This window comes from Myotis myotis, unplaced genomic scaffold (genome assembly GCF_014108235.1).
Source record: "Myotis myotis isolate mMyoMyo1 unplaced genomic scaffold, mMyoMyo1.p scaffold_m19_p_17, whole genome shotgun sequence".
NCBI lineage: Eukaryota > Metazoa > Chordata > Mammalia > Chiroptera > Vespertilionidae > Myotis > Myotis myotis.
Window position 1 is genome coordinate 40,255,330 of NW_023416321.1, and position 23,697 is coordinate 40,279,026.

General features: G+C 47.3%; 1 protein-coding gene across 1 annotated transcript; it reads right to left on the bottom strand.

Annotated features, from left to right (window-relative positions):
• Nucleotides 1-698: 698 nt before the first annotated feature.
• On the bottom strand, nt 699-21,369 carry FXR2 (FMR1 autosomal homolog 2). Its single transcript, XM_036341427.1, has 17 exons — nt 20,901-21,369; nt 11,718-11,770; nt 11,247-11,340; nt 10,760-10,831; nt 10,496-10,644; nt 9,902-9,995; nt 8,817-8,933; nt 4,652-4,822; nt 4,370-4,448; nt 3,931-4,040; nt 3,383-3,469; nt 2,859-3,078; nt 2,454-2,651; nt 2,164-2,364; nt 1,982-2,077; nt 1,726-1,829; nt 699-1,394 (listed from the first exon to the last, which is right to left on the bottom strand). Exons 1-17 carry the CDS (start codon nt 20,979-20,981, stop codon nt 1,299-1,301), a joined length of 2,022 nt encoding a protein of 673 aa, XP_036197320.1. The 5' UTR covers nt 20,982-21,369; the 3' UTR covers nt 699-1,298.
• Between the last annotated feature and the right edge of the window lie 2,328 nt (nt 21,370-23,697).

Here is a 23,697-nt window from a genome sequence, read left to right on the forward strand (position 1 = left end):
CTGCCCCTGGGGCAAGAAGTCAGGGCAGTTACAGGGAGGCAGGCCATTCTTGTTGCCTGAGTCATCCCAGCAGGTGCTTGGGTGGTGATTCAACACCACTCCAGGTGAGAAAACTTAAACTCTCCCAACTCCAGCCCCCAAACAAAGGTTTCTCCACACACATTTTATCTTCAAACTTTAGTCAGAGTCTGAAGGCAGGGAGCCAGGAACCCCAGGACAACTCCCCTGGGGTTGAGAGATCAGTGACATGGATGCTGGAAGAAAAAAAAGATCTGATTCCAGGGCAGGAAATGAGGGCTGGACATCAAGGTCCCACTCTGCCCAAGACCCAGCCCAAGCCCCAGGCCTCAGGTAATCCGATTAAGCAGCCAGTCTTGGCTCTTGGCTCTTGGCAGGAACAGTTCCAGCTTGGGCAGCCCTACCTAGCCAGCTGTGACTCAGGTACAGGAGTGGCCCAGCTCCCTCCAGCAGCAAACTTGGGGGGAGGAGAGAAGCAGCAAGACAAAAGCCACTCTCCTCGACCAGGAGGGTACCTGGGCCAGGGAACTTAAGACTGTCCAGAATTCCCAAAGTAGACCATCTTTGGAACACTAGAGCCAGATGCTGAGAAACAGAAGGCAAGGTCCAGCAACCAGGACAGATCAGTCAGGAAAACAACTGGACCAAACTGGGCACAAGGAAGACACAAGAACCAGAGAGCCGTTTGGATTTTTTAATTCTCTTTTTAAATACTGTACAGTGAAAAATAAATACGCCTTCTCATCCACCAGATAAGGTTGGTCCCCCTTCCCCTGGGGGACCTTGTCACCCCCTTCATACACACCCCTGGTTCTACTCCAAAACCTTCCCCATGCCTCCCACCCACTTAAACCCTTACTATCCCCGTCTTCCACAGTGATGAGGCCCCAGAAATCGGGGGTACAGGATGGTAGGAGGGATAGCAGGGGAACCCCCCTGAACTGTCAAATCTGGGTGGGTCAAGAAGCACCCCGCACCAAAGGCGGAGAATGGGGGTGTTCAGAGAGAGATTGGGGCTTTAGAGGATAAAGGCACATCCAGTCTGATGGGGAAGGAAAGGCTCCCCTCACCCTGGGGTAGGGTGGACAAGAGGGAGGTGGGTATGACCCTGTTACACACCCTCCACTAGCTCCTGGAGGTTGGGGGGGGGACCCAAGCTTCTGTGCCACCCCCCTCCCCCCTAGATAAGAGCAGCTCCAGCGTAGGTCAGTCGGGCCTGTGAGGGCCATGGTGTTGGGCAGCAAGCGAGATGGAGAAGGGAGGGATGCAGGCTGGAGGTTTTATGAAACCCCATTCACCAAACTACCCAACTCCAGGGGAACGGAGAGCTCCCCATTCTCTGAGGGGCCCTTAGGAAGCTTGCTGACAGAGTCACCCTGAGGGGAAAGTGGGAAAGAAAATGGAGAGGAAAAAGTGGTCAGTAGAAATTCAGGGAATGACATTCCCTACCATCCTAGCACTCCTGGCATCTGGTGACCCAGGGATTGGTCCTTGAACTAAGTCACTCTCAGTGGGACCCATAAAATATGAACCAATCTTTCCTGGAAACTTATTTCAAATTTTCCACTATTCTAAATATAGTCTAAACTCCATCAGACATAGTCTTCTCTGCCATTTAGCAAGAGATTTCTTTGTGAAATTTCTTGTGTCCCTTGCCCCTAAAGAACAAAAAAGGGGGGAGGAGTAAATTACATCTTGCTTGCCTACCTTCTTCTGTCCTGAAAGAGAGTCCTCTAAGGGTTTAGTGCGCTCCAGGGTTGGCCGCTGGCGGCTCTGAGACTCTGCTCGGGAGATATAGTCAGCCACAGTCACTGGGGAAGGCAGAGGACCAAGAGTTTCAGAAGGAACCCAGGTATCCAGCCCCTAGATACCCAATGAACCCCAATCCCTGGTTATCATAGGGTAGGAGGCATCCCATTCTCTCAGCTCTAAGAAAAGATGCTGGGACCCAGTGTTAGCTGACCTGGTTGGCGGTCTCCACTGACAGAACCATCAGTACGGTTACCGCGGTTACGGCGGCGGCGGCTCCTATTTCGACGCTGAGGTCTGGACTCATCTTCTGTGGGGCAGGGGAAAATTCAAACTATGCATCCAAACTCCCATCCCTCAGTTCTTGCCCAGCTCTAATTTTTAAACACCCCTTACCCAAGCCATTTTCTGTCGTGCTAAGCCCATCAGATTCCAGGCCTCCATCCATGATAGTCCTGTCTTCATCAGTGCGCCGGCGGCGGGAGCGGCGCCGCCTGGCACTTGCTGGGGGGGGTTCCCCAGGCTCTGAATCAATTGGAGGCTCTGGTTCAGATGTGTCCAGTAGGCTGTAGGGATTACTGTCTGGATCCTTCAGCACTGGTTAGAGAAGGAACAATTGGGAGTCAGGTGCCCACCAACTTTCCCTTTGTCCCACATTCACAAACCCAGCTGTCTGGTACTAGTACCTGAGCTAATAGATGAAGAGTTGTATCTCGAAGTAGGCCGGGGAGCAGGTGGAGGTCCCCTACCCCGGCCCCCAAGTGGCCGCCTCCGGCTTTCTTCCCCCCGGGTTGGGGGATCTCGATCTCCTGTCCCAGCTCGAATAGGCTCTTCCCTCTTCTCAGACTCGGTCTCAGAAGCTGTAGATGGGTCTGAGCTGGGGCCTAAAGAACACAGGGAGTTGAATCAAGTCACTCCCCCCGCCCAGTCCCAGGGTCCATCACCGTCCCCAAACTGGAAGACTTCTTCTCACTCACCAGTCCCCCAGCCACTGTCATCTCCATCACCCTTTCCTCAATCTTCCACTCAGACCTTTGCCTCTCCTCCCAAGCCCCACCACTGTTCGCCTCCCTCTCCCATAGCTTTCTTACCATAGGCAGGACCACCTGTCCTCCGGCCCCGGCCACGGCCCCCATAGCTGCCCCCATAGGTTCGTGTCGTATGCAGGGAGGAGGAGCTCTCATCCGTGGTATATCCAGCTTTGTCACTGCCTCCGGTGCCCCGCCCACTCCCAGGAGGGCGAAAGCCCAGCCCAATCTGCCGAAGTTGTTCATCAATTTGTAGCCTCTCTAAGCGAAGTTGTTCCACCTCCTGGTTGGGTAAAGAATGGAGGGAGATATGGAAGGAAGAATAAGTTTAAGATCAATGAACAGTTTCCTTTCATGTTTCTCTGCCCCAACCATCCCTACATATCTTGACTCTCAGGAATGTAAGAAGGCAGGCATTGGTTAAATAAAAAATATTCTGGGATCCAACCCCACAGCCCCAAGTTCCCACCCAGTAGTTTCTATTCTACTCAGAGACAAACTGGGCACAATCCTAACTCGATCCACCAGCAGTCTTCGCCCCTTGCTAGACTCAGATCTTTGCTCTCCCAGGTTTCTAGCTTGGGTACCTGCAGGTAGGAGAGGTGATATTCCAGCAGAGCCTGAGCATTGCTGATATTCTCTCGAGTGCCAACAAATATGAAGGGAACCATTCCCTGGAGAATAGAGGGAAAGGCAGATGGATTAGAAGGAGAGTCAAATGGAAGTATTAACTCTACCCTATCTCCCGTAGAAGCCCAACCAATGGGATCATTGACACACACACACACACACACACACACACACACACACACACACACAGAGGGAGAGAGAAAGAGAAAGAAAGAGGAAGAAACACCAATTTTGCTGTTCCACTTACTTATGCACTCCTTGGTTGATTCTTGTACGTGCCCTGACCGGGGATCCAACCCACAACCTTGGCATATGGGGATGACTCTCTAACCAACTGAGCTATCAGGCCAGGGCCCAATGCAATCTTTCTGGCTCTACATTGAGGGGGAAACAAATGCTCTACCCCCACCCCCACCCCCCCAGAAATCCCAGCCCTCAGAGAATGGCTTTGGGAGCAATCCCATCTACTTCTTGGACACCCATCTCTAGGCATAGTTGCCCATACCTCCTCCCTGGGGTTCTTCTTGTCATTATCACCTTCTACTCGAACCCTCACCACACCAGATTTATCCACGATCTCCTGGATTACTTTTCCATTCTTTCCAATCACTTTGCCTGAATGGGTAAAGGAGAATTTAGACCTTTTTTTTTTTAAGGAGAGAAAGAAGAGTCAAAACAGTTAAGATAAACAGTCTTTCAGCTTCTGTATGTAGATTTTGTTTAATACTCTATTGTAGCTAGTTTCCTATTGAGTTTTCACAGGACAAAATATTACAATCCCTAGAAATCTGTTCTTCCATCTTTGTCACTCCTAGTATAGATCATTCTGTCCTTATGAAACTAAAGTCCATAGGGAGGTGCCAAGCCCAGAATCACTTAAGAGAATTTCACTTCTGGCCCCCCACTGTATTCTCTTTTATAATATATACACACCCCCAACTCACCAACCAGGTTCCTAGGCACTTGCACAGAGTCCTCAGAAAACTCAAGGTAGCTTCGGGCCTGTCGGCATGCCTCTGGAGTCTAAGAAGAGTGGGGAGTCATTACTAAAACAGAGAACATGGATCTCAAACAATAATCTTTCTGCCACTCTTCCTTCATCTTTGGAAAAATTACTACCACCAAAGTCAGGGAGGGATATAAACATGACTCAGGTTTCCTTTCTACTTCACCCTCTCTTTTCTGTATCCCCTGAGAGATCTAGAAAACAGACATCTTTTGCTGACCTCCCCGTAGATGCGGAAAGTACAGGTCTCTTCACCCAACTCAATGGCAGTCACCCCAGGTACTTTTCGGGCCTGCTGGATGTTGGCACCATGAGTCCCAATTGCCAGTCCCATCAGGTCTTCTCGCACTGTGAACTCCTCTTGGAATGCTGCTGCCAACTGCTTACTGGTCTGAAAGGAAAAGGCACTGTAGGAATCATAATGGCGGAATCTCAGAAGACCTGTCCCAGGCACCTGACGCTTTGCAAGCCAGAACCACCCTGGAGTGTGCTGCCATCAGAACCTGTGTGGAAAATTCAGGAACTTTAAATTCCACTCCTACCTTCCAAATACCAATGGCTTAGGGGAAAGGGGAGAAAATGAGAGCAGAGTTTGGGCTTGGAGCCACCAAAGGTCTGGATTTAGCTCTACCACTATCTGGTTGTGTGATCCTAAACAAAACACACACACTGTGCCTCCCTTCTATCATCTGCTAGATGATTACACCTGGCCCACCCCATCCCCAAACAATCAAGAAGATTAAATAAGACTGGTGAGAGATAACTTTTCACAAGGTAAATGCAAGTATAAGAAACTATGACTATTACTTAACCAAACTAATATCAATTCCCAAAATAAAAACTGAAAAGTTGAGCAGAAAGCAACAGGTTAAGAAAAGCATAAAAGGAGCCTATGGAACACCATACTACTTCACTTCTTTTTTTTTTTTCCAGACAAAAAATTTTAATTTTATTTTATTATTATTATTGTTTTTTTCAGTTATCAGTAGCCTAGCCAGGTTCTCTAGCCTAGTTCTAGCCAGGATCTCCAGCCAGGTTCTCTACTTCACTTCTTAACCAGTCCTTTGTGGGATCCCTGGGTACAAAAGACAGGAAGGCAGGAAAGATTCTAGAAGAGCCCTAACCGGTTTAGCCCAGTGGATAGAGCGTCGGCCTGCGGACTGAAAGGTCCCAGGTTCGATTCCGGACAAGGGCATGTACCTTGGTTGCGGGCAACAAGGAGGCAGCTGATCGATGTTTCTCTCTCATCGATGTTTCTAACTTTCTATCCCTCTCCCTTCCTCTCTGTAAAAAATCAATAAAATATAGATTAAAAAAAAAGATTCTAGAAGAGAGAGTCTTAGGTAAAAAGCACCAAATAGGAAAGATATCTAAAGGGGACATTCCCAAATTACAATCCATGACTTCCTGCTTCCAAAACAGATGAGATTGAGTTACAGCAAGGATTTACACTAGACAAGAAGAGAAGGCTGGATAAAATAACTAAGTTGGGTGTTCAAAATAACTTAGGGAGGGAGAGGAAAGGATCTAACTGGATTTACAAGTATCTTCTAGAGAAGTATGCCAAGGGTGTTATATTATTTTATTATCCTTTATATATTCAATATTTTAATAATAATTTTAAAAAACAAAACACAAGCCCTGGCTGGTTTGGCTCAGCGGATAGAGCATTGGCCTGCGGACTGAAGGGTCCCAGGTTCGATTCTGGTAAGGGCACATGCCTGGGTTGCAGGCTCAATACCCAGTAGGGTGTGCAGGCGGCAGCCCATCAGTGATTCTCTCTCATCATTGATGCTTCTCTCTCTCCCCACCCCCTCTCCCTTCCTCTCTGCAATCAATAAAAAATATATTAAAAAAACACAAGATTTCTCAAAACCAAGAGCATGTCCTGATTCTTAAGACCTTGCACCTATGGTTAACTTAGCTATCTGGTACACTTTACCATACAGATCAACACAGCCAAGTCCTAGAGGAGTTAAATATTCTACCTTTGTCACCAGGAAACCTGTTCATGGAGAAATGAAGCAGATGTAGTTTTTATTATCTGGAGGTAATGGTGAATTTTTATTTACTTATTTTTAAATATATTTTTATTTATTTTTAGAGAGAGAAGAAAAGAGAGGGAGAGAGAGATAGAAACACCAATAATGAGAATCAGCTGCCTCCTGCACACCCCCTACTGGGGATCAGCCTGCAACTTGGGCATGTGTCCTGGCCGGGAATCAAACCAGCAACCTCTTGGTTTCTGGATCGATGCTCCACTGCTGAGCCACACCGACCAGGCAAATTTTTAACTGCAGTGCCCTGAATAGCATCCCTAGAGAAGTGAAAGATTACCATGATCCAGAATTTGCACAGGCTCAGAGAAAAGATCCCAAAAAGACCAGTTTACTTGATAAATGGAAATGCATATTCAGATACAAACACATACCCTACTCATTTAGAATGGAATAATACCTAAGAAAAGGAAATGTAACCATCATAAGATGTGAGAGCTCAATTCTCAGAAATACACTGGTGGGCAAAAGATTTACAGTTGCAATACAAATAATATGAATAACTTTTGCATAGTCACAACTGTAAACCTACTTTTGCCCACCCCTGTATTTTAGTCTAACCTCATTGTCACAAATGAAGATAAAAGTTCAGTAAAATAAAATGATTTGCCAAAGGTCAATTATTTGACAAAGCAAGACTTAGGATCCCAAGTTCAGTTGTCTTTCCAGTGTACAAATGGTTCTCAAATATATCCCTCAAAGTGTTTTGGTTCTGAGGTAATTTGAGGGATGCCAGTAGAAGAAAACACCCGTTCCACTGCTCTGATTGATGTTTTATGCCCTGTGCTTTCAAGTAAGTATATTTCACTTAATCAGAGTCCCATGGCTCAAAAAGAGTTTGTAAACAACTGTACTATAACATGATGGAGCTCTGCCATCTGGAGGAGTCTGGGATAAAATAGCAGATCAGGTATAATGGCCCACAAAGGCCTTCGTCTTTGTGTTCTGTAAACATAAGAACATGAGTAAAGGATGGGACAAGGGAGGAGGACAATAATCCTATCCTATCTAATAAAAGACAAAAAGGGGAATTAACTGTACCTCTGCTACGCTTCCCATTGGCTAATCAGTGAGATATGCAAATTAACTGCCAACAAAGATGGCGGTGGGCAGCCACGCAGCTGAAGCGAGCAGGAGGTTTGCTTGCTCCAGTGATGGAGGAAGCCAAGGTTCTCCGCCTGCCACGGCCCGGCTCTGAGCTCCAAAAGCAACAGCTCCAAAAGCAACAAAGTTTCAATTATAGAAGCTAAACAAACCCCAGATACCTGCTTTCAGCCAGCCGCGGCCTCAGAGCTGGGAGCGCCAGTGACGGTAACAGAGTTTCAATTATAGAAGATAAATAAATCCCAGAATAAAAAAAAAAGAAAAAAAGGAGAGGCTGGGAGCTTCAGTCACAGGCCAGCTTGAAAACGGCCCTCAGCCCCTCACCATGACTGGCCAGGCACCCCAGTGGGGACCCCCACCCTGAAGGGGGTGTGGCCAGCCTGAAAACAGCCATCAGCTCCTCATCCAGGCTGGCCAGACACCCAAGCGGGACCCCCACCCTGATCCGGGACACCCTTCAGGGCAAACCAGCCGGCCCCACCTGTGCACCAGGCCTCTATCCTATATAGTAAAAGGGTAATATGCAAACTGACCCTAACAGCAGAAAGACTGGAAATGACTGGTCACTATGACACACACTGACCATCAGGGGGCAGACGCTCAATGCAGGAGCTGCCCTCTGGTGGTCAGTGCGCTCCCACATGGGGGAGCTCTGCTCAGCCACAAGCCAGGCTGATGGCTGCCAGTACAGTGGTGGTGGTGGGAGCCTCACCTGCCTCCTCAGCAGTGCTAAGGATGTCTGACTGCAGCTTAGGTCTGCTCCCCGCTGGCAAGTGGACATCCCCCAGGGGCTGCCAGGCTGCCAGAGGGATGTCTGATTGCCAGCTTAGGCCCAATCCCCCAGGGAGCAGGCCTAAGCCAGCTGGTGGTCATCCCCCAAGGGGTCCCAGACTGTGAGAGGGCACAGGCCGGGCTGAGGGACCTCCGCCCCACCCCCTCCCGAGTGCACAAATTTTTGTGCACCTGGCCTCTAGTCCTATATAATAAAAGGCTAATACACAAATTATCCATCAGGAGTTTGACTGCTTGCTATGATGTGCACTGACCACCAGGGGTGGCGCGGAATGAAGGAAGGCCCCAGCCGGCAGCCGGCAGCAGGGGGAAGGCAGGCTCCAATCAGCCCTGATCACCGGCCAGGCCTAGGGACCCAACCTGTGCACAGATTTCAAGCACTGAGCCTCTAGTACCAATATAACAGCAGTAAAGAGTAAAGCCAAAATCTACCTCTAGGTGTTTCGTAGCTTCTTCATTTCGAGACATGAGTAGCAGTTTAGTGCGCAGGCTTCGAAAATGCATATCACCCAGCAGGGATGCACGCTTCACAGGGGCTTCTGAGGTTGACTGGGAATAAACCAACGAAGTCATTAAAATTGACTCTGAGGCCCTAGCTGGTTTGGCTCAGTGGATAGAGTGTCGGTCTGCGGACTAAAGGGTCCTAGGTTCAATTATGGTCAAGGGCACATGCCTGGGTTGTGGGCTTGATCCCCAGTAGGGGGCATGCAGGAGGCAGCCAATAGATGATTCTCTCTCATCACTGATGTTTCTATCTCTCTCTCCCTCTCCCATCCTCTCTGAAATCATTAAAAATATATATTTTTTAAAAACTGACTTTGAATACATACTTGGGGAGAGCCAGCAACTGGGAATCAGGATGTCTGGTCTCTGGACAAGGGTGGGAGTTAAAAAATAAAGCTAGGGAAGAGGAAAATCATTGTCAGCCTCACAGGGTGTACTCTCTGGGTGCCTAAGGGGAGAGATTTTAGCCAGCAGACACAGGTGAGAACTGTACAGTCTATTTTTTAGAGTTTAAATATACAAGAGAGGGTCCCAGCCCAGACTTCAATATAAGGACCAGGTTTAAAAAAAAAAATGTTGCCCTAGCCAGTTTGGTTCAGTGGATAAAGCGTTGGCCTGCGGACCCAAGGGTCCCGGGTTAGATTGCGGTCAAGGGCACATACCTCATTTGCAGGCTCCTCCCCGGTTCAGGCCCTGGTCGGAGACGTGCAGGAGGCAACCAATCGATGTGTTTCTCTCACATTGATATTTCTCTTTGTCTTTCCCTCTTTCTCCTGCTCTAAAAATCAATGGAAAAATATCCTCTGGTGAGGATTAAAAAAAAATTTTTTAATTCAAGGTCTGACATAAGGAAGACTAAGGAAAGGTAGGGCTACCTGGGCACACAGAGGTCAGGAGCAATAAAGTCCTCTCTGACAAATAAATATAAGCACATTTTAGCTCCTCCATTTCTACAAAGAAGTTAAAACGGGAGAAGGAAAAATTGCTGAAAGGGTTTACACGAATAAACTCACCAGGATGAAAAGCTCACTATTTGTAATGTTGAGAAAGATGCAGTTCGCTCCCAACGCTTTCTTAAACTCTTTATGAACATTTTCATTGGAACAGCTGCAGAGAAAGAGAAGTGTTCAGAGGGCAGAGTGTAGAGTGCAGGCAAAGGTTCAGGAGAGCCCTGGTTGGTGGTTCAATGGTTAGAGCGCACCAAAGCATCGGGGGTTTAATTCACGGTCAAGGGCATATACTCAGGTTGCAGGTTCATCCCCAGCCCCATTCGGGGCATGAGCAGGAGGCAACTAATCGATGTGTCTTGTTTTTATATTTCTTTCTTTCTTTCTCTCTCTCTCTCCCCCCGCCCTACACCAACCCTCTCTTCACTCTCTCTAAAAAAAAATAAATAAATGGAAAAAATATCCTCAGGTAAGGATTAAAAAAAAGGGGGGGGGGGGTTGCGTTTTAAGGGATGAAGAAAAACAAGAACTGGGAGCAAGAAGGGCTCTAGAGGGCCAAGGGAACAATAGACAAGACTGAAACTGGGAGAAATAGGGCAGAAATGAGGGCTGTAGAGAGAGCCTGGGCCCACCACTACTCCCTACATCCCTAACACTTACGCTTCTCTCAGATCCTCAGGAACAGCCATGGTAACCTTGAAGAAGCTGCCTTTGGTTGCAAGGGGATTGGGATTAACTGGCCGAAGTCGTTCCAGGGTGACAATCTCATTGTAAGTGGCATCACAGGCAGCATATTCAATGACATAGAACTGACCAAAGGAAAGAAAGGAGAAGTTGTTGGATGACCTGAGTTTCTACCTCCCATCTTTCAATAACTAAAATATTTGTTTCAGCAGTTCTCCAAGGGCCTTCACAATCACTCACATCTCCCTTCATCATCCGCACCCGGGCCAGCCACCAGCCACAAGGCTCTTGCTCATTGGCTCGAGAATAAACCTGAAGGGAAGATAAAAATAAAAAAGATACTGAAGACCATCCACAAACATCAAGAATGGAATAAGCATTAAAATACTTGGGAGGTATCCTTAAGCCAAGATAAAAGAAACTGGAGGAAGGAGCTGCTAATTAGAAATCAGAGAGCATTAGAATTTACATGCTGCTATAATAAATGAAAGGTAAATAATCCTCTGAAACTAGGAAACTCCCTGAGAGTTTGGTTGTTCACAACAGAAACGGGCAGGGAATTGCTGCATTTCACTTGTCCATAGACTGCCTGGCTGGATGTAGTAGCTTAGCTTGGGGAGTAAGGAGAGTAAACCAACCAGGAAGGAGCCTAGGATACTGATATCAGGGTAAGGGTGATGCAGTGAGAAAAATGAAATTTAGAAAGGGTGGACTCCATGGACCTTACCTCCACCTCATCCCCTTCTGTGATCTCCTTATTATAGTCAGCTGGAGGTGGTAGCCGCACATCCCCAAAAGGAATTTGTCTCTCACTCTGCCAGCTGCAAATGAAACGGTGATATGAAAGCTATTCAGGCTAATGTGGTTCCCCATTTCTTCAGGATTAGGTTATTGCCTCAAATTGCTGGGCAATTTCTACCTTCCCTGGTGATGAGAGGCTAAACCCCAGGCCTTGCTCCATAATGGTATCTTCCATCTCTTGCCACCATCTAAATACTGGGTCAAATGCTCCCCTGCCCTCACTAAATTTTAGCCCTTTCCTCTCCTTCGATCCATATAAAGTTGCCCACCCAAACCCTTGGCTATCCCCTACCTATTTGCCTCATGGGATTCAGCCACGCCCTCTTCAGGAGAACCCTGGTTGGTGGTTCTCCTTCTAGGACCTAATATGCTAGATTCTCTATTCCCGAGGTCTTACTTGTTTTCAAAGAAGATGGTGACAGAGTCTTCATGGACATCCTTCACAAAGCCCTAGAATAAATTTTAAAACAAAGTAAAAAAAAAAAGAAAATAATAATTTACCACTATCTTAGCCATTAAGGGAACAAAGACATTGAGAGGCCCTTAAAAATATAGTTTTAGATGGGGACACAAGCAATCTAAAGACAGGGCCAGAAAAAAGCTGTACTGGAGAAAGAATATGAATATTGAGGTAGAGATAAAGGAGTGATATCAGCATGGAAAGAAATGTGGCAAAATCCACAAATAAGATGAGACAGAAAGTAGAGGGGGGCAAATCAGTTGTATCAAAACAGCCTGGAAGCCCTAGCTGGTTTAGCTCAGTGGATAGAGCATCAGCAGTTCTATTCTGATAAAGGGCTTGGTTGCAGGCTCCTCCCCGACCTGGGCCCTGGTTGGGTCGTGTGTGGGAGGCAACCAATTGATGTGTTTCCCTCACATGGAAGTTTCTCTCTGTCTTTCCCTTTCTCTTCCACTCTGCCTAAAAATCAATAGAAAAATATCCTCAGGTGAGGATTAACAAAAACAACAACAAACAAAAACCAGCCTGGAAACTGGTGGTCTACTATGGCTACCACAGGGGACTTCCTATCTGTCTGATTTCTGTTGTGCTAAGTAGCTTGCCAGAATTCAATTAAAATACCAACAACATTCAGCAAGGCTAAGAATATCCCATGAGACAGCGTGAGGCTGTCCTGGAACACCTAGAGGACATCAGGATCTGCCAAGAAGAGAGAAGGGTCTAGCTCCCCCATAGAGCAAGAGACCTGAGCACACTTGGTGCCTTGATGCCCAGGTCTTAAGAGAATAAACAGAACATTGGAAAAATCAAAAATGATAAACACAATTTACAGAAGAAAAAATTAGAACTTAAGAGATGTGAGATTTCTGAATGCTAGACTGTAATACTGCTAAGCATTTGAAAAGAATAATAAAATTTGTAGAAGACCCCAATCTTAAGATCATGATAAGGGAGAACGGGGATGAGTAAATAGCTGGTCTACCTCCTACTTTCTATGTCCTCACTGCAGATGCCAAAGCTATGTGTCCTATGCTCCCAATTTCTGTACCTTCTCTTCCTATTTTCACATACTCAAAATTAAGGACAGTTAATTTTTATAGTCCAATTCATTAATTTTTAATTTTATGACTGAGCTTTTGGTTTCATGTCTAAGAAATCTTTGTCTAACCTAAGACCACAAAGGTATATGTTTATGTCTTCTAGAAGTTTTATAGTTTTTATTTTACATTTAGGTCTATCATCTATTTTGAGTTAAATTTTGTATATGATGCAAGATTATTAATAACAAAGTTCATTTTTTACTTAAAGAGAATTGCCTTTAACTTCTGTGAAAAATCAGGAAATGTGCCCTAGCCAGTGTGGCTCAGTTGGTTGAGCATCGTTCCATGCTCACTGGTTCGATTCCCAGTCAGGCATATGCCAGGTTGCAGGTTCGATCCCCAGTAGAGAGCGTACAGGAGGCGAATCAATGTTTCTCTCTTTGATGTTTCTCTCTCTAAACTCAATAAAAAACATTAAAATTTTTTTTAAATAAAAAAATAATCAGGAAATGCAATTAATGTATGACAGAAAGTAGATGAGTGATTGGTGGAAGACTTGTGGGAGTGATAGGAACTGTTCATTATCCTGATTGTAGAAATGGATTTTTATCCTATCTAATAAAAGAGAAACATGGTAATTGGCGTATGACTGCTACCCTTCCCATTGGCTAATCAGGGTGATATGCAAATTAACTGCCAGCCAAGATGGCGTCCGGCAGCCAGGCAGCTTAAAGTGAACATGAGGCTTGCTTGCTTCAGTGATGGAGGACAGCAACATTCCCCGCCTGCAGCTGCCGGCCTCTGAGCTGCAACTCTAAGCAACTATGTTACAAATATAGAAGCTAAACAAAACCCCAGGAACCTGCTTTCAGCCAGCTGGTCCTCAGAGCTGGAGTTGAAACAGTGTTTCGATTATAGAACCCAAACAAACCAGATACCTGCTTTCAGCAGCCGAGGTCTCAGAGCTGGAGCTGAGCCTCAGAGAGAAAGCCGGCTCTCAGTTCCAGTGACAGCCATAGAAGGTAAATAAATCCCAGAATAAAAAAAAAAGAAAAAAGGAGAGGTTTGGAGCTTCAGTAGCCCACCAGCCTGAAAACGGCCCTCAGCCCCTCACCCAGACTGACCAGGCACCCCAGTGGGGACCCCCACCCTGAAGGGGGTGTGACCAGCTGCAAACAGCCATCATCCCCTCATCCAGGCTGGCCAGGCACCCCAGTGGGGACCCCCACCCTGATCCGGGACACCCTTCAGGGCAAACCAGCCGGCCCCTACCCATGCACCAGGCCTCTATCCTATATAGTAAAAGGGTAATATGCCTCCCGGCACCGGGACCAGCGTGACAGGGGGCAGCGCCCAAACCCCCTGATCACCCTGCGGCTCTGTGTGTGACAGGGGGTGGGGCCACAACCTCCCTATCAGCCCTGCTCTGCTCGTGACAGGGGAAGGCGCCCCAATCCCCTGATCAGCCCTGCTCTGTGCCTGATAGGGGGGAGCTCCCCAACCCCCTGATTGCCCTGCGGCTCTGTGTGTGACAGGCTGCGGTGCCCCAACCCCCTGATCGGCCCTGCTCTGGTGTGTGACAGGGTGCGGCGCCCCAACCCCCTGATCCGCCCTGCTCTGTGTGTGACAGGCTGCGGTGCCCCAACTCCCCTATCGGTCCTACTCTGTGAGTGACAGGAGGGAGCTCCCCAACCCCCTGATGGGCCCTGATCTATGCATGACAGGGAGTGGCGCCGCAACCTGCCCATTGACCCTGCCTCGAGTGTGACAGGGGGCGGTGCCCCAACCCCCCAATCGGCCCTACCCTGAGCGTGACTGAGGGTGGCATCGCAACTTCCCGATCCGCCCTGCTCTGTGCATGACAGGGGCGGCGCCCCAACTCCCCAATCAGCCCTGCTCTGAGCCCGACCAGAGGCTGCACCTAGGAATTGGGCCTGTTCTCTGCCACCCAGGAGCAGGCCTAAGCCAGCAGGTCGTTATCTCCCGAGGGGTCCCAGACTGCGAGAGGGCACAGGCCGGGCTGAGGGGCCCCCTCTTTCCCCCCGAGTGCACAAATTTTTGTGCACCGGGCCTCTAGTCCTATATAATAAAAGGCTAATATGCAAATTGCCCCCACGGGCAAGAGTTTGACAGACCGGGAGTTAGACATGCGCTGACCACCAGGGGGTGGCGTGGAACATGACGGGTATCGGCAACGTGCACCGGCCGTGGGCAGCAGTGAATGCACTGCCAGTCCCAATGACCCCTGACAAGAGTGGGACCGTGGCAGGATGATGGAGCAGGTGAGCAGGTGGCACCAAGCCAAGGCAGGTGTGAGTAGGGGCCCCGATCACCCTGCACGTCACCCCACAGATCAGCCCTGACTGCCAGCCAGGCCTAAGGACTCTACCCGTGCACAAATTTTGTGCACCAGGCCTCTCTACCTCTAGTGTGTGTGTGTGTGTGTGTATACACACACACACACATATGTATATATATTTGTATCTATACATATGTTAAAACCTAACAAATTGTACAATATAGATATATGTTCTTCATTGTACGCCAATTACACCTCAATAAAGCAGTTAAAAAAATTAGAGGATTCAGCCTGGCTGGACTGGCTCAGCTGGTTGAATGTCCTCCTGTGCACTGAAAGATTGCCAGTTTTATTCCTGGTTGGGGCACATGCATGGGTTGCAGGTTTAACCCCTGGTCTGGGAGTATACAGAAGGCAGCTGATTGATTCTCATTCTCTCTCTCTCTCTCTTCCAATCTCTATGCATGTGTTCAGGTAAGGATTTAAAAAAAAAATTTTAGGGGGTTCCAGCTTTGGTGTGACTCAGAGCATCATCCATACACTGAAAGGACCCAGGTTCAATTCCCAGTCAGGGCACATATGCAGGTTTCAGGCTGATCAATGTTTCTCTCTCACATCAATGTTTTCCTTTCTTTCTCTCTCTAAAATCAATGAAAACATCCTCGAGTGAAATATTTTTTTCTTAATTAGGGGGTTCAAAAGGCTATTCCTAAACTTTGCAGCTAGGGACAAAAGATTAGGAGAGAAAACACCAAAAACACACATTGTATCACTCCCGCCTCACAGAACTAATCAATCATAAACACTTATTATATTGCTGTTTCCTTATGGTGGGAAAATCTTAACCTAAATTTCACTTTTAAAATATATATATTTTTTATTGATTTTAGAGAGAGGGAGAGGTATAGGGATAGAAACAGCAATGAGAGAGAAACATCATTGGTTGGCTGCCTCCTGCATCCTCCCCCACCCCAATGGGGATTGAGCCCTCAATCCAGGCATGTGCCCTAACCAGGAATCGAATAGGTGATCTCTTGGTTCCTGGGTCAACACTCAACCACTGAGTCACACCTGTGCGGCTAAATTTCACTCTTAATACAAGCCATCTCTCTTCTTTCAGATTGGATCTTATTATGGAACCTTACTACTGCCCAAGGCATTAGTACTACTGGTACTATCTGGCCCCTTCCTTATCCATGCTTTAACTCTTTTCTACTCTTCATTCAGCTCCATCAATGCCCACTCCTACTATTCCCCATTCAAGTCTTCTGAAGCATTTTTATTCCTCACTACTTGCATGAGTCCCTCTTCCTTTTCAGTTCTTCTCTTAGCTCCTTAAGTTTCCTCCTCCGTCATCCACTAAAAAAAGTAGATTTTAAATAACTGTATCCCAGCCCTAACCAGTTTGGCTCAGTGGATAGAGCGTTGGCCTGCGGACTGAAAGGTCCCAGGTTCGATTCCGGCCAAGGACATGTACCTTGGTTGCAGGCACATCCCCAATAGGGAGTGTGCAACAGGCAGCTGATCGATGTTTCTCTCTCATCAATGTTTCTAACTCTCTATCCCTCTCTCTTCCTCTCTGTAAAAAATCAATAAAATATATTAAATAAATAAATAAATACTGTATCCTGCCCTAGCCAGTTTGGCTCAATGGATAGAGCGCCAACCTGCGGACTGGAGGGTCCCGGGTTCGATTCCAGTCAAGGGCACATGCCTGGGTTGTGGGTTTGATCCCCCAAGAAACATCAACCGGTCTCTTCAGCTGACTTCATTCAATTCTTTATCCAAAATGTTTATCTCCAAGCTTTAGAAATAGTTTATAAAGAGAGTTAGCTATTCTCAAAACATTTTAGGGGTGAGATAAAAGGAGTGGAAGAGATAGAAGAAAATTACTTGCCTACCTCTTTTGTAAAGAGATAACCACGCCTAGATATACCTATTCACAAAGTATATGCCTAAAGTTCTAACCCAATTCTTCTCCAACATATCAGAGTTGACCCTCAGGTGGAGGTAGCAATGACACCCTGGCTTTTCTAGCTACCATGATCCCCAAAGCCGATCAATGATTAATGTAGAAATCAGAATGGAGTTTTCCCTCACATTACTCAGCAATTCAACCAAATGTCATTTACTCTTATATTTCCAGGGTCTTTTTCCTTCAAACATTCTCCAAGTTTTTACCTTAACTCCATTCATATTTCATTCCAGTCTCTGCTCCTTAATTCCACCAACATCCCCCTAGTTTTTTCCTCCAAATATACTAGTGGTAGACAGTGAGATCCCAGTTCAGCTTAATGCATGCTCATTGGGAAGATAAGCAGGTGAGTCTCCAAAGGATAACTCAATTCAGTGGCTATGGCATATTCTGGCTTTGGTTAATAGAGCCTGGGACTAGACAGGAGAAAGAGCCCTAGGTTCTTAGGTACTTTAGTTTCCTCAACATCTAAAAGATATGAAATTGATCTTGCCTTCAACCTATCTTCTAGTCCTGGGCTCTCAAAAGAGAGGGAGTTCTAGCAGAAAAGCAATAAGGGTCTGGATAAAAACCATGTGTTGAAGCTGAGAAAAGAATGGGAATTAGGATTTCCAGGGAAGGTCTGGAAAGTTGGATGATTGCCCTGGAAGGTGAACAGATATTTCATTTAGGAGAGTATAACTGAAAGAATAAAATACATTAAATTCTGACAGAAAAGAAAGAATTGCCGAAACCGGTTTGGCTCAGTGGATAGAGCGTCGGCTTGCAGACTGAAGGGTCCCAGGTTCGATTCCGGTCGGGGGCATGTACCTGGGTTGCGGGCACATCCCCAGTGGGAGGTGTGCAGGAGGCAGCTGATCGATGTTTCTCTCTCATCGATGTTTCTAACTCTCTATCTCTCTCCCTTCCTCTCTGTAAAAACTCAATAAAATATATTTAAAAAAAAAAAAAGAAAGAATTGACAAAAATAACTTAGATCCCAAACCTGACATTTTCAGTTCTTTCATGGTAGATCAAAAATAGGACCAATTCTGAGAGCAGAAAAGGACCTTCCCAAATTTACAGCTCCAGAAGCAATGTACACACTCCTTGACCCACACACTAAAGTATGCTGAGTCACGAATATTAAATCAGTAGCAAGGTCAGAATGGGTAAGTATATGGCACTGAAAACTGAAGAAAAATTAGTCTGAATTTAGGGATTTTTTGTTGTTTTTAACTAGGGCATGGGGCAGAAAATTCTAAAGTGGCCAGAATAAAAAAATCTGCATTACCTGGCTTTGGCTCAACTCTAATCTCTACTCCCTGATTCAAAGTATCCTGTCCCCCAATTCACCAAGTCTACCATTGCCATAGCCACCAAGAGAAAAGGGAAAGATTCAGAAAAGAGATTTTTCTACTGGGTACGTATGTAGACAGGGAAAAATCCCCCTTCCCAGTTGTCTCACAGTTCATTTGAACTGGATACCAATCTTTCCCAGCTGTTCTTGGCTCCCATGCTTCCTAGAACAAAAGCAAACATCATATCTTCATCTCAGACTCAATTTAAGAATCTAAGAATCTGGGGGTGGAAAGACCTAGGTAAAAGGATAAGATACTGGGGGAAATGGGGCTAAAATCTTATGAGTAAGGGTACTATAACAAAAGTAATGCAAGTTTTGGGGAAAAGTATGAGACAAATGTACTCTCAGAATCAGAAAGGAATTAGAGATTTTGCCAAAGAAAACAGAAATGCTATGGAGGCAGCCTAGAAGAAAAAGTCCCATGAGTTAGAAAGAATGCAGAAAAAAATGACAAGAGATCAGCTGGGAGCTTCCTTCAGACACTGAATAAGGTGGTTCCTGGGGATTACACAGGAATATAGAAATATCAGAATAAAAAGGCAAAGACTTAAAGAGAGAATATGATAGATAAATATGGGTACCCACAGGCACTGAATATAAAGAAATATGGCCTGGCTGGTATAGCTCAGTGGTTGGGCATAGACCCATGCAACGAAAGGCTGCTGATTCGATTCCCGGTCAGGGGACATGCCCAGGTTGCGGACTCGATCCCCTGTGAGAGGTGTGCAGGAGGCAGCCAATCAATGTTTCATTCTCACATCAATATTTCTCTCTCTCCCTCTACCTCCCTGTCTCTCTAAAAATCAATTTTTTTAAATGTTAAAAAAAGAAATCTGGTGAGGGTAGTAAGAGAGAAATAGGCATTTGGAGTGGGTAAAGAATGACTACGCTGAACTTATCAATTGAAGCTGGGGTAGAAACCTTCCATTCCAAGGGCAAACAGGAGACCCTTTCCATGGTAAGTAAGATATGACTTCACAGGGAAGGAGTTGGAGAAAGTCATTTCCAAGGGCAGGAAGGTGGAGAGTTCTATTATGGGATAAAGGCTTAAGAGGAAGTGAAGGAAATGCAGCTCTTCTCACAGGTGATGTTATCAGGAGATATCTCTGCTCTTGCTCCTCAGGGTAAAATAAAAGAATAAGACAGGAATCAAAAGCCTGAGCATAATTCCAAGCATAAAGTCCAAAATGTTTCAAAATAACAAGTCACACAAAGAAAAAATCCTGAGACAAGAGGAGTCTCTTTCTGGCTTAATCTAAAAGTTAAAAGAATGTCCTAGAAAGTGGATTCAGGACAAAGAAGGTGGTAGTGAAAGAAGTTCTAAAGAACCAAAATCCTGGGAAAGGGCAAGATAGTCCCCTTCTTCAAAAAAGGCTTTATCAGTCTGGCCAGCATGGCTCAGTGAGCGCTGACCTATGAACCAGGAGGTCACGGTTTGATTCCCGGTCAGGGCAGGGCACATGCCCGGGTTGCAGCTCGACCCCCAGTGCGTGTGCAGGAGGCAGCCAATCAATGATTCTCGCTCATCATTGATGTTTCTATCTCTCTCCCTCTCCCTTCCTCTCTGACATCAATAAAAATAAATTATTTTAAAAAGAAACATCAGATTTCCAAATTGGGAGAGTTGGCCATAAGTCTTCTAGAAGTGGAAATCCTTAAGAAGATAAACGGAATCCTCATGAATCCCCCATCTCTTTTACAGACCTTAAATATCAAACTTACATTCCTCAAGATGAAGAAACTATATGAATGACTTCAATGTATCTGAGATCAAAGTGACATGATGAAGACAAATCCATCCTTGGCTTAGAATGGTAGACCAGCTAGCTCTCGGATAAAGGGGTGGGGTGGCATACTTGTGCAAAGATGCCACCTTCTGGCTAAGAGGCAACTTGACTGGTACAATCCACAGTTCCCGAGGTCAAAGATACCAAATGTCACAGACTTTGACAATTTATCCTTCCGTGGGTCGGGAACAGAAATGTAAGATGAAAGTGGGGTGCCTTCCAGCGCCAGGAGGTAAAGGCCTCTGGAGGAAGATAGATAAAAGGATACAATGTAGAACGGCCTTCCCATGGGGGCTACAGAAAAAGAATAAAGAGAATTCTCCATGTGCTTGGACTGTGGGGAAATGGGATTCAAGTCTAAGGCATGTCTCCTACGAGGACACAGGTGAAGTCAGCAGACACTGGGCAAAGGGGGTCTGGGGAGTGGGAGGGCCAATCCAAGCACAGTGATGGCCTGATGTCCCTTCTCTCTGGGATGGGGTGAGGCAGGTGTCACAGAAGGGCCCAAAAGAAGAGGATGGGATAAAGTTCCGGCGGTCTCCCCAGGAGGCTGCGGGTGGGAGCCGGGTCTGCGGCTCTGAGGACTCGGCTCGGCAGCTCGATCCCGCCCCCTCTTCCTCGCTCAGGCCCGGGGTGCGGGCCGAGGAAAGGTGTCCCGGGCCGGTGCGCCGTCTCACCTTGTAGAAGGCCCCGTTGGAGCCGCGCACCTCGACGGGCAGTCCTGGTTCCACGTCTCCCCCCGAGGCCAGGCTGCCCATGGCGCCGCCGCCGCCTCCGACTCCCCCGACGACGGCTGCAGCAGCGGTCTGAGGACGGGCCGGCCCAGGCCCCCGGCGCTTCCCCGGAGGAGGAGCTGGAGGGGGAGCCGCGGGGGGCGGGAGCCGGGCCGGCCCCACGGCGGCCCTGCCACAGCCAACGAGCAGGGGGCCGGAGCCGGGCCGCTCCCGGTCCGCCGCCACCGCCTTGGTCTCCGCCACCGTGAGAGAGACGGCCGCCGCCGCCGCTGCCTTCGTCACCTCAGCTTCCGCCCGCCGCCACCCCCGCTGCTGCCTCTGTCGCGGGACCCGCTTCTGCCGCTGCCGCTCCACGGCCTCCACCTCCCCCTGCCACCGCCGCCTACTGCGCAGGCGCGCGGGGCACCCGCCCGCCGCGCGCGGGGCCCTAAGGACCACGGCGCAGGCGTCAAGGCTGGCGACTCAGCTCGCGCTCATCAGCGCCTCATAGATACCACTCTCCCTTTGGCTCTCTCACGCCCCCTCGCGGTCCCTGACTAGCGCTTGCGCAGAAGGAGATTGGCGCTCTTTCTTCGCCACCCCACCACTCGAACACCCCCATATCTTCCTTTCCCCGCCCCACAACACTGAGAACTAACCAATCACGGGGAGGGAGGGGCCACGCTCACTCAATTGGATTGGATTTCTGCTGCTCTGGCCAGACCACACCCACTTCACTGTGAGCTCCAACAGGCTTGGACGCATTAGGGATGCGCATGCGTCTGAGTGGCTGCTTGGTCACTTTCCCCACCTTTGTCTTTCTTGGTGCGCACGCTCCAAAGCAAAAAAAGAGGAGGAGTCGGAAAAGCAAAAAAATAAATAAATAAGAGTTCCACGCGCATGCCCTGAGCTTTATATACATATCGACTCTTTTAAGCTTCAATAACTGTGCAAGCGACCTTCTTGCCTTGAGAAGATTCTGATCCTACATATAATGAAAGGTTAAAGAATAATTTCAAAACAAACCCGAAAAGTGAATGCCACCTAGCTCAGTACAAGATGTGATAAATTTAAATGCTGGGGAACTTCAAAATAGAAAGCATTGTCATGGAATAAGGATAGAAGCGAGAACATTTCAGATCCTTGAATTAAGAAATTTAGATAAAAGTGAATAAAATAGCACAGAAATTAGAATCGTGTTGTGCATTTAATCACTTACCAAATATTTATTAAGCCCACACTGTGTCCCAATCACTGTGCTAAGTGCTACGGATACAAAGACAAGGTGTGGTCCCTGATCTCAAGGAATTTTATGTATTGGGCAAGTGGCAAACAAGTTTTAACAAATAACAAACTTCATAGGTTCAACAGAAGACGTGATGGTGATAAAGACTCAGCATGGAGGGAATCCCAAGGAGACAAAGATCATTGTTATTCAGAGCAATCTGGGAAGACCACTGCCCCAGAGGTGATGCAGACTGAGTTGAGGGTTCAGTAGGAGCTTGTTAGAGAAGAAGCGCACAGTAAGAATATTCTGGAGAACACAAGGAATTCACGGTGCAGAGAGCAGAAAGAGCCTGTCCTTTGGGGAATGGCAACTAATTCAAATAGTATTGGCTTAAACTAAGGAGCTGCAAAAAGTTTAATTGTGCAGGATTTCAGATCAGTTTACGAAGAATGGCTTTTACTTTATCAGTAATGGAGAGCCACTGAAAGATTCTAAGCCACATACACTTTATAACTGTGGAAAACAGATCGAAGAGTAAGAGTGGTCCTGAAGGTGGTGAGACCTGTAAGGAGCCATTGCAGGTAAGAAAGATGCTGTGGACCTACATGGATCAGGGGTACAGGTTGATTGGAGCCTGCTAAATTTGCAGTAGAGTCAACAAGAATTGGTGATGAAGGTGGGGTGGAATGAAGTCAGAGCCAGTGAAGAAGTGGAACAAGACAACTACCAGATTTCTACCTTGGGTTAGCGAGTGGCTGGCAATGCCAGTCATTGAAGAGAGAACACAGGAAACAAACGTTTGGAGGATCCCGGCCCATGTGGCTCAGTGGTTGAGGATCAACCCATGAACCAGAAGGTCATGGTTCCATTCACAGTCACAGCACATGCCTGGGTTTCGGGCTCTATCCCCAGTAGGGGGCATGCAGGAGGCAGCCAATCGATGATATTTCTACCTCTCTCCTTCTCCTTTCCTCTCTTTGAAATATATATATATATATATATATATATATATATATATATATATATATATGAAATGTATACACACACACACATATTAGAGGCCCAGTGCACGACATTCATGCACTGGGGGGGGGGGGGTCCCTCAGCCCGGCCTTTAGCAGTCCGGAAGCCCTTGGGGGATGTCCAACTGATGGCTTAGGCCCGGGCCTAAGTCATCAGTCGGACATCCTTAGCACTGCAGCAGAGGTGGGAGAGACTCTTGCCACTGACGCTGCGCTCACCAGCTGTGAGCCTGGCTTGTGGCTGAGCGGTGCTAACCCTGTGGGAGAGCACTGACCATCAGGGGACAGCTCCTGAGTTGAGCATCTGCCCCCTGGAGGTCAGGGTGTGTCATAGCGACCAGTCGTTCCACCATTCAGTCAATTTGCATATTAGTCTTTTATTGTATAGGACTAGAGGCCCAGTGCACAAAAATTTGTGCACTGGTTGGGGGGTTGTCCCTCAGCCCCACTTGTGCCCTCTCACAGTCTGGGACCCCTCAGGAGATAACGACCTGCTGGCTTAGGCCCGCTC